This window comes from Zootoca vivipara, chromosome 16 (genome assembly GCF_965207765.1).
Source record: "Zootoca vivipara chromosome 16, rZooViv2.hap1.1, whole genome shotgun sequence".
In the NCBI taxonomy this organism is placed as follows: domain Eukaryota; kingdom Metazoa; phylum Chordata; class Lepidosauria; order Squamata; family Lacertidae; genus Zootoca; species Zootoca vivipara.
The window spans coordinates 16,292,274-16,303,140 of NC_142599.1; the positions used below are offsets into that span (position 1 = coordinate 16,292,274).

General features: G+C 43.5%; 1 protein-coding gene across 3 annotated transcripts in view; it reads left to right on the forward strand.

The window, feature by feature from the left end:
* The window catches only part of SPPL3 (signal peptide peptidase like 3), a 61,843-nt gene extending 52,970 nt beyond the window's left edge, over positions 1-8,873 (forward strand). For all 3 annotated transcript variants that reach the window (XM_035099420.3, XM_088659789.1, XM_035099418.3), the window contains exons 7-11: positions 1,992-2,098; positions 3,983-4,146; positions 4,371-4,570; positions 5,686-5,795; positions 6,990-8,873. In XM_035099420.3, the coding sequence (XP_034955311.1) occupies positions 1,992-2,098; positions 3,983-4,146; positions 4,371-4,570; positions 5,686-5,795; positions 6,990-7,061 (653 nt within the window). In that variant the 3' untranslated portion in view covers positions 7,062-8,873. The remainder of the gene's footprint in view (positions 1-1,991; positions 2,099-3,982; positions 4,147-4,370; positions 4,571-5,685; positions 5,796-6,989) is intronic.
* The last annotated feature ends 1,994 nt before the right edge of the window (positions 8,874-10,867 follow it).

Consider the following 10,867-nt stretch of genomic DNA (forward strand, 5'->3'; position numbering starts at 1 on the left):
TTGCTTGTAACAGTGACAGGTTGAAAAATTGTTAGTGGAAACTTTTCTTGGATTCTTTACTCAAAATGAACTCTGTACTTGCCATGGAAGTGTGTGTGTGTGTGTGTGTGTGTGTGTGTGTGTGTGCGCACACACACATGTGCATTGTATAAGGCAGTTTTTCCCCAAATAGTGTGGCAAGAGAAATTAATAAACTGAAAATCCCCGTCCAGAGAGTATGCTGCTGTAGTGCCTCTGCCTGATTCACTGCTTTTTCTTTTGACTGCATGGGATGTGATGAATGCACCCAAGGCTCATCTAGTCCAACCTCCTTCAGTGCCGGAATCTCAGCTGAAACATCCATATAGAATCATAGAATCTTAGAGTAATCATAGAATCTTGATCATTCAATTGCTCCTGATGCAGGCAAGCAGCAGAATGGTCCACCCTCAGAGGAGACTGCCTGTTGTATGTCAGCAGCAGAAACTGTTCAGGGTTTGGAAAGAAGCAGGCAGAAACACTGAGGTCTGTAGTATGACATAATTTTAGTGACTTTCATATAGACCAAATATATAAGTAGGAATGAAGTTATTCCACTTTTAATTTAGAAAAAGGGGGTGTCCAAGCTATCAGAAGCTTGGGAAATGCTCAGAAAAGGCTCATACAATTACTGTGAGCCAAAGAAAAGCGCTCTTTTCTGTCCGAAGTGGGGTGTGGGTTTAGAATTAGTCAATCTAACACTTGTCATTATGTAATAGACTGCAGAGACCAGCTTCCTTACAAGGAGAAGTGCAGAACTTCCAGGTTCTTAGGTGTGGCAACAGCCTCACTGGTGTCATGGAGGAGTAGACAGTTGTGCAGCCCAGAGACAGAACACATTCACACACATAATGAGATGAGTCATGGCTCAAATACAACAACAAGCTTAGCAAAATAAAACACTTTTGAAGTGCTGGTGTCTCCAGTACATGTCTGAGACTCAAAGCACCTGATACAGAAAGGGTGCAGCCTCCATTACTCGTCACACAGGCCTCAGCCGCTTTCCCAAGGGGCGGAACAGCAAACAGAAAATAAAGAGTTCTCTCTGCCGAAACTTTAGTTCAAGTCTATGCTAATGTTAGCTCAAGCCTGTCTGTTGTGGGGGAGGATTTCAGTTTTACAAGTAGCTTGGGGAGAGTGTTGTTATTATTGTTCTGAAAATTAATTCTGAAAGTCACACATGTTTCTCTTCAGGCAGCCCTTCTCATGGTTGTGATCAAACCATTAACATTTACCATTTGGTTGATTGCCTTCCTACACGTGGATAATTATTCCAGATGAGTCTTCCCAACCTGTACAAAGAATTGGCAAAGGCACTTTTGCATTGCTCTCTCTTGTCTTGAACAGTGTATCTCATGTCAAAATTACCAAAATATTATTGCCAATATGGAGCATGTCAGTAAATTTTGGCTAATGAATCGTGGAGTGCTGTGTACATTCTGTGTACATTTTCGTCCTCTACTCTCTTTGCTTTTAAAGTAGTTGTTCTTAATCTCTTAGGATTTGAAAATGTTACATTGTGTAATATTACTGACATAGTTGGCTTACACAGATACTGAAAGAGCAAGTTTCTAGGCCTTAAGATCCAGTGAGATAAACCGTTCCCTTGCGTTCCCCCATTTTGTTCCCTCTCCAAAGCAATTTAGAATTTTTGAGAGGTTGATCTAGAGAAGCATGTTAAACTATGAATGCAGATTAATTGCTTGGATATACAAATTTATTCAGAGGATGAAACAGGATGTCTGCCTTGCAGAAATTTCACTTTTTTTGGGGGGGGGGCAAATACACATATGTCCATAGTCTACACTGGCAACTTTCCTCCATTTTCAAGCTGCCACTTCATTTCCAAGAAGTATCCCTACTCTGGTGTGTCTGGGTACAGTAGATGTTTTGTCTGTAGTCTTAGGCTTGTTTACTAGCAACTGTCACCTTGCATAGTGATCCAACTCTTTTGTTGCATTTCTGTTTTGTAGCTCTGGCCATGGGCCTGTGCGTTGCAATGATCGCCTTTGTCCGATTGCCCAGCCTCAAGGTTTCCTGTCTGCTGCTCTCGGGGCTATTAATTTATGATGTCTTCTGGGTGAGTTTTTTTCTAGTTTCTTACGCATCCCTATAATCAGACAAAGAGTTCTTCTGACCTTGGAGGCAGGCTTGCAGCACCCATCACCTTGGACATCTTGAAATACTGTCACTGGGTACCAGGGGGCTTCTATAGGCACACCCCATTTTGTTGCTGCATCTGTCAGCCATAACTTTCTAAAAGGCTTTCCCCTTCACTTACATTGTATTTTCCCCATATCACTCCCTGGGACCTTCCCCAACTCAATTTTATCTTTTTCATAAACTTCTTTGAAGTTTGTTTGTTTACAATCTAGCAGCCTATAAGTTTAATTAATTGATGAATTCACTTCAACTTGTGTTGATCCCCCCCACTGTTCAGAAGGGGCAGATTACACACCTTGGCACACCTTAGAGGGTACCACCTTGGTCTCACCCAGCAGCCACCCCCCAGGCAGTCAGAGAAATTTGCCTCTTTAGAATATTTATATGTGGCTTTTCAATTAAAAAATGCAACAAGGCAACCATATATCCCCACTGTTTGATTTTCACGTTTCATTGCATCTTGACAACAATGGTCAGATGATATCAACACCTCTTTGTTTTCTGAACACTCTTGTGGTGGAAGCCGTTGGAGCTTCTGGGGGAACTGGTGTAAAAACTTCTCACCCTGTCCTCTTATTGATTACTTCTTTGTCAGGCTTGCTGTGGGCGCAGTGCCCCCCCCCCCAATCATCCTGGCAATGTGTTATTGACCACCAGGTCTAGATGGTGCTATATACACTAAAAGAAAATCTTTTGAAGATGTTTTACAGGTGATATATAACTCCCAGCAAAATATCCAAAATGTATAAAACGAGATCTAATACATGCTGGAGGTGTAAACAGGCAGAAGGGACACTGTTTCATATGTGGTGGGCTTGCAAAAAGATTGGAAAAGAGAATTAGTACCAACAAAAGAGGAATGGCAGGATAAATTATTTGAATATCTCAAACTGGCAAAAATGACGGAGACAGTTAGGAGACAGCCAAACCAAAAGTTCAAAAAGGAGTGGGAAATTTATAAAGAATATTTTAAAAAACAGTGCCCTCAAGTTAAAACCTGGACATGCTTTGATAATTTTCACAAACCACAATATGGATTGTAAGTATAGTATTCAGATAACAGAAGAAGTGGCAAAATGATTAAAGAAGTGGTTTATTAAACAGATAAGACAGACCCGCTTTGAGGAAGATGGAAGTTTATTGGGGAAGATAAGGAATTGGGAATTAAGAACATGGTGGCATAGGTTCTTTTGTAAGAATGTATGGATTTATGGATGTATGTATTTTTTCGTTATTATTTTTTCATTTTTGTTAATTTCTTGTGTGTGTTTATTAAGTAAGAAAACCAATAAAAAGCATATGAAAAATAAATAAATGGCACAATTGGTTGGTGCCCCCAAAGGGCAGGGGTTGTTTCTCACCTGTGTGGGTGGCATAGCTGCCAAGTTATCCCTTTTTTAAAGGGATTTTCCCTCATGCTGAATAGGCTTCCTCGCGAGAAAAGGGAAAACTTGGCAGCTATGGTGGGTGGTATCGAAAGGTCCCTGTTGAGCCAGCAAACATGAGTGTCCTTGTGGGTGTGGCCACTGCTGCCATCTTGCATCTCCTATAGATGCAGGTGGGCTTCTGTCTCTTAAGGAACATAATGCTATCATGTATATCAGCCCCTCTTGAGACTAATCAAAAGAGTTAGTGCCATGTCACTGGGAACTGGCAAATCTGCAAATCCTGTATCGTTTCATCTACTTCCTTCATTTACTGGTCTCCTGATTCACAAGTTCTCTTGATCCTAGGCTGGATAATGAGAGAGGTGCATAACTTTTGCTCAAAAATAGCTTTTGTGTTCTCCCCGCTCCCCCAGGTCTTCTTTTCCGCCTACATCTTCAATAGCAATGTTATGGTGAAAGTGGCCACACAACCAGCTGATAATCCGCTTGATGTTTTATCACGGAAGCTCCACCTTGGACCAAATGTAGGTCGAGATGTCCCCCGCTTGTCGCTGCCTGGCAAACTTGTATTTCCAAGGTAGGAGTCACCCGTTTGCCTCACATCCTTTACTGAGGCTTCTTGGGAAATTGTTTTGTGGTAGATATGCTGTTTTAAGAAGAACCCAAGAAGCTTTGGGGCCACAATTAGGAAAGTGGTTTCCTTTTTGCTTGCACCCTAACCCGAGGGTCTGTGTGCTGGAAAAGTTTGAGGGGAGGGGAGGGGAGCTGGCTCCCAAGTTAACCTAGCTCCTTGTTTTCCAGTTCCACAGGCAGCCACTTCTCCATGCTGGGAATTGGAGACATTGTGATGCCTGGCCTCCTTCTCTGCTTTGTCCTGCGTTATGATAACTACAAGAAGCAAGCCAACAGCGATGCCTGTGGTGCTCCAGGACCAGGGAACATCTCTGGCCGCATGCAGAAAGTCTCTTATTTTCACTGCACACTCATTGGATACTTCGTAGGTAAGGGGGAGGGATGTGTGCAGAAGTTGATGTGGTGTGTGCAGTCTGGATGGATCTCTCCCCCCCCCCTCCGCCCTAAAGCTTGATATAGCTTGCAGTTGTGTGCCAGATGCTTTTAACTGCAATGTTTTTCCTAAAGGTTGGAAGGTGCTCACGCAGACAACTTGGTTTGGAGCATTTGGTTTTATTTGCCAGAAGCGAGTAGACAAAGTTGCTGTTTATAAACCTGAACTGAAGAGTGATAGAAGAGAAAGCTTTAAAAGTGCTATAGGATAAGTTTCTGGGATTGAGGGAAAGAGCAACGGTTGCACTTTGGGGTGTGCTAAAGTTGTCTTTCCAAAGAGTGAATGGAGTCCAGTCACTTGGCATCAGGCTGGTATTGGAAAAACGAGGACAGAAGTCTTCCAGTGGCAGTGACTGTTAAAGTATTGGAATGGTTAAATTGCAATACTTAAAATTTCATTGGGAACTATTTTGTAAACACATGAGCTCCATTTATAGACATGGAACAGGAATTAAAGCAAACTTGTTTTTATTTAGAGAAGTTTTCTTTGTTACATGCTGGTTTTGATGTTTTTTTTTTAAAAAAACTTTCCAACAAAGGGTATCTTAAAATCTAGATTCTGAAAGCAAAATACTGAGAATAGCCATGCAAGTTTGATGTGTTGGCTGCTTGCAAAGTATGTGTACAAAACATGTGTGTTTGGGGGATTTGCAAAGAGGAAATTGGTTTTGGGGTGCAGAGGGCAATTAAAGGAAGGAGCAAAAGAGCACAGGGGCAAACTTGTAGCAAGGCCTTCTGTCTCTTTACAAGCCTGCCACAGAGATCATTTCTGTGCTTTGAAGTTTTTCCTTGCTACCATGAGATCAGAAGCCATTTGCTCTGGAAAGTTAAAGCAGGGGCTTCTTATTAAAAAGCTGTTAACAGAACTTTAGTTCAAGAAGCCGCTCACTTGACCTTGGTGCAGGTTGCATTGTGGAATCATCCTGCCATGATACACAGTGTCTCTCTCTCAAGAGACAACAAGCAAGCAAATACATCTCAAGAGACAACAAGCAAGCAAAGGCGCCCACCTGGGTGCTCTCATGTCATCTTGTCTTTTCTTATATTGCAGGCCTCTTAACTGCGACGGTCGCTTCTCGCATCCACCGGGCAGCTCAGCCCGCCCTCCTCTACTTGGTACCCTTCACCTTATTGCCACTCCTCACTATGGCCTATTTAAAGGTGAGAGGAGTGTTGGGAGTCAAGTCTGTGGGAATCTCCTTGGGCACATCTCCTCCCCTCCCCAGCATCTGCTATGCTACTGCGAGGCCCATCCTTTTGAATTGTTGTGCACAGCCACTGAAAGCAGCAAAAAAGAAGTTATTTTTGTTAGGATATATGCATCCTACAACATACTACCACTATATACAGACATCCCCCCCCCCTTTACACGTGCTTGACTTGGGGACAACCGCATATAGGGCAACTCCACGAAATAAATAAATATAAATCAGTTCAAACCTGGAAATGGTGGAAGAAAGCTGGAAAGTCATTGTGACCCACAAGGAAACCCGCCCCAGAGCCTGAAGAGGTTTTAAAGGCAGAAAAAAACTTGTGGGCTCCAAAATAGTGCACGGGAGCCCTCGCTGCTGCCAGGCTAGCCCGCTCAACAGCTGTTGGGCGGGAAGCTGTAATGTGGCGTGCTCAGTCCTGTTCCCTGTCCATTCTGGCGATCTGGAGGCAAAGATACAGTATAGGTTGCTTTTTATTATGTAGGGTTCCAAAGAGCTCTGAATTTTTTGTTGTAAAAGAAGAAGAAATCGCCCTGACAAGGTCCCCCACTTACCTTTCCCCACTTACCTTTTGCTTATGTGCACGGGGTTCTGGAACGTAATCCCTGCGTAAGTGGGGAGTTGCCAACAACAACAACAACAACAACAACAACACTAACAAATACAATAAAATAAAGACCTGAAAGTCAGCATAAATGCCCACTTAGCAGGTATTAAAGTTCACAGTTGTCTGGTAATGAAATGATGCCAAAATGGGTGCTAGTTGGGTGAGCCACTACCTGTTGCTGCCTGTCCTACCTCCAGCTGGTGCATCCCAAGAGGGTCTCTGCTGTATCAACCTGAGCTGCCAGAGGGCACTTGATACCATGGAAGCACTGCAGGCCTGGCCCTTCCTTGTGGGCTGGGGCTGATGGGAGTTGCAGCCCCAAACATCCGGAGGGCACCATGTTGGATCCCCCTGGTGTAAATGTTACAGAGCGAAATAGTCATGGTCCAGCTTTGCTTTCTGAATTCTGCCATCCTTGAGCCCCTTGCCCCAAAAGGGAGCCTTAGCAGCCTGTTATAATCTGGGTGCAGGAGCAGCCCCTTTGAACTCTGTGAGTCTGTGCACACTAGTTGCTCACTCTTCTGTCCCTTTCCTTAGGGAGATCTGCGTCGCATGTGGTCTGAACCATTCCACTCCAAGACCAGCAGCTCACGTTTCCTGGAGGTATGATGGAACGGATGGAAAGTGACCGGAACTTCTGCCTGGTCCTTTTTTTGTGGCTCACAGCTTGGTTGTCCGTCCCTGTGGCTGGGCTGGTACTCAGGAGAGAATTACCAGTTCGTGGAACTTGTACAAATGGACTTGCTTTCTGGGAAAAGGAGGAAAGAGCAAAGGCGTTTTGGTGGTGGTGGTCGGGGGAGTGGGGGCTTCTCCCCCCCCCTTGCTTGGAACTGGAGACAGTTTGCCATGGCAGCCACCTCCCTCTTCTTCCTTCCCCTCCTCCTCCTCCTTACGGATTAGTGCTAGGCCATCCGGTGTTCCTCAGGGGAGAAGGAGGAGGAGGCAGACAGACACTTTCTGGTGAAAACGGCATAGAGTCATTGAACCCGTGAACACTAAGAGGAGACAAATGGTCACTGCGCTTGGAGTTTCTTGGGAAACCCTACAAGTACTTTGGGACCAGTTTTCTGTTGGACTCCGGTTTCAGAGAGAACTGAGACAGAGGTTTTTCTGTCGCTATAATCTCCCCCCCCCCATTCAAATTTATTAAATATGTTCTGTGGTGTGAGGTGACTTATTAAATCCACAGACATTTGAGTGACTTCTTGCAGTACACAATATAAAGACTTTGTTGTAAACAAGTTACATTTCCACCCAGATGTCATGTTGCAGTGAACAAGGGCACGACTTTTATACACACACAGAATGCATACACAGAAACACACACACACACATGCAATGGGAAAACCTGCTAGGATCATGCTTTGTAGCTGACGGGCTTGCTGTAATTTTTAGCATGTAGAGCAGTTTACTCTGGGCTTTCTTGTATATGGATCTGCAAATATGCTGCTGTCTTTTCCCCTTCCCTCCATGAGTGAAGCTTCAGTTAAAAAACAACAACAGTGTAGTATTTTGTACTTAGTGTGCTCCTGGATTTTAGGGGATTCTTTGATTTTTCAATCAATGTAGCAGACTTAGGGGAGGGAGAAAGCTGAAGCCCTTGAACCCCCCCCCCCGGCCGAACCCCTATTTTTGTTTGTGGGTTTGTTTTTTACAACTTAATCCATTACAAGTTTTTAGTAGCTCCCCTCTTGACCCCGTGCATGTATTATAGCAGCTGTTGTCTCTGTGCGTTCTGATCATAGTAATGTATGACTTGTAAATACATTTTTTCTATTTTCTATTTTTTGTATTTTTTTTGCATTGTTTGATTAGTGTGCTGTATTTCCCCCCATTCCCTTACGTTTAAAAAAAAAAGGGATAGAGAAAGAGAGAGAATCCTGTCCTCTGCTGTTGTGATTGGTCAAAGTTTGTGATGACTGCTTTGTACCTGGGAGTCTCTTAAAACGTGGACTTTTCTAAACAAATTGTCCTGGCTATGTTATTTTTAACTGTTTCAAAGGTTCCTAAGATGAACTTATCTTTCCTGTCAAAAATGAAAGTTTCCTTTCTGCCCACTGGTTTAAAAGACCTGCCCCTGTAATGGGGTGTGTGCTAGCTTAGCCCTGATTCTGGGAATTCCTGGCATTAGGTGATGGTTTTAAGACCCTTGTCCTAGACCAGATTAGGGAATCATTTTACTGAATATTTTCTCCCCTTCCCCCCTTTTCTTGCTGCTTCCTCAATTCTTTCTGGGGAGGGCTGTGTCTTCATGTCCCGTGAGAGCTTTCCAGGAGCATCTGGCTTGACTACCTTGAGAAACAGGATACTGGGTGCACTTTTGGCCTGATCCAGCAGGGCTGGTCTTATGCTTTATGAATTAGAAGCTGCCTTGAGGGAGGAAACAGGACCAGAAGATAATAAATAAATATGGAAACCACATATTTTTATTTGTTTATTTACCACATTTATATCTTACCCTTTCTTCTATCGTGGAGCTCAGGGCAGCAAATGTGGGATCCTGAGGTGGTCTTCTCCTTGCTCCACCCATGCATTGACTGAGACCTGCTGAGTTCTTTTCATTTGCCCTCATACCATGCTGAGGGCAAGCAAAATCTTGGAAGAAAATGCTTAAATGAAATGCTTTCACCTCCATCTACCGCTGCCTTTTTTTTACGCGTCAAAGGGAGTAGTATGAGCTGAAAAGTTGGGATTGGTTGGGTCGTTCCTAAATTATTTAGGGAACAGTTGCATACAATTCTTGCATACGACTCCACACGGAATTAACTAAGCCCTGCTTTATACTTGCCAAGAACAGTTCTTGACCATCCTTGTAGACACTAGGATTATTATTATTATTTTAAGATGCATTGTTTCAGGAGACATGCTGAGGAACCTCATTTGAACAGATCACAGTGTAAAGTTCTATTGCAAAGCCACAAATATTTAAAATAATGTTCATGTTGGTTTGTTCAGCCAGCAGAGCAGGAGACTTGGGTTGCAAAAAAGGAGGGCTGTGTTCAAAAGTTTCATTTGTGGGGACTGGCAAGGTCCACTTATATGCAACAATACTGAAGACCCATTCTGTTTGGTCACCTGCAGAGAGGTAATATTTTTATTAAAGGAACAGAACATCACAGTTGTGTATGAAGAGCACCCATTTCCTACATTCTGCTGGGAGTTCTGTATCCTAAATATTCCTTTTAATTTATTCTAACGTGCTTGCTTTGCATAACTTGAGCACCCCTAAACCAAAGTACCTAGACTTTGGAAGTGAGAGTCGTGAGCCAGCTGTTCTCAGATTTGGGTATGTGAAAGACAATACTAGGTTGGAGGTCTGGCAGTGGGATTTAGGGGGCAGGACAAAGGGGCATTGAAGGCCCCCTAAATGAATGTGAATGTTTTATTAATACGGCCAAACAGCCAACATACCCCCTCCAAATGGCGGAACTTTTATTGATGGCTGTCCTAATAATTACAAATTGTTACTTGCAGTTGTGAAGGATATATTTGTAATTTTTAAAATGAAAGCTCTGGTCATTAACTTTTTCAGATAGCATCATATCATATTTCATTCTCTGCTTAGCATCCTAGTTGTCAGTATGAATTAACTGTTCGTTGCTTAAATGTATATACCAAACAATCGGTGCTTCTGTGAGGATGGGCTTTTCAGGTGAATTTAGAATTGGTGCAAGATGCCTGTGTTTTGAGTCAAGTAGCGAAAGCACCAGTGGGGCCCACCCAAAGAGGATAGTAATTTGCTGTGGCCCTCCTGCCCTGTCCCTCCACTGGCTGCATGTGTCAAGCACACTTCAGAGCATGCAGGAAGCAGGTCTGGCCACCTTCGGTAGAAGCAGCCTTCAGTACCTAAGACAAGCCTGCTGCGTCAGGCCAAAGGGGACGCATCTAGCCCAGCATCCTGTTCTCAGTGGCCAACCGGATGTCTGTGGGAAACCTCCGGGCAGGATTCCTGCACAAAAGCACTCTTTACTTCCGGTTTCCAGCAACTGAGCATAGCCGTCATGGCTAGTTGCCATTGATAGCCCTCTCCTCCATGAATTTGTCTAATCTTTCAAAGACATCAAGGTTGGTGGCCTTCATTATAACCCAGATTACATGCAGTGCAAACTGGTGGAAAAGGCTCTCCATGCCGTGTAAATCTTACTTTAAAACTCAGCAATTTCAAATTGGATAATATAGCAGTGGAATCAGACTCTGCCGTGGTGCAGTAATTAATGCCCCACCATCATCCAGGGTGCCTATTAATTTGCTGCCTGTAGTTCTCTAAAAATCCCCCAAAACCAACTGTGTGGAAATTATACGTAATTGAGGCATTGACTCTCAAGGCCCGGTTTACCCAGAATTCTTTTTTTAAAAAAACGTTTTGTAATAACCAGCTCTCTCAGCATATAAGGAGGCGAAACACTGTACGATAG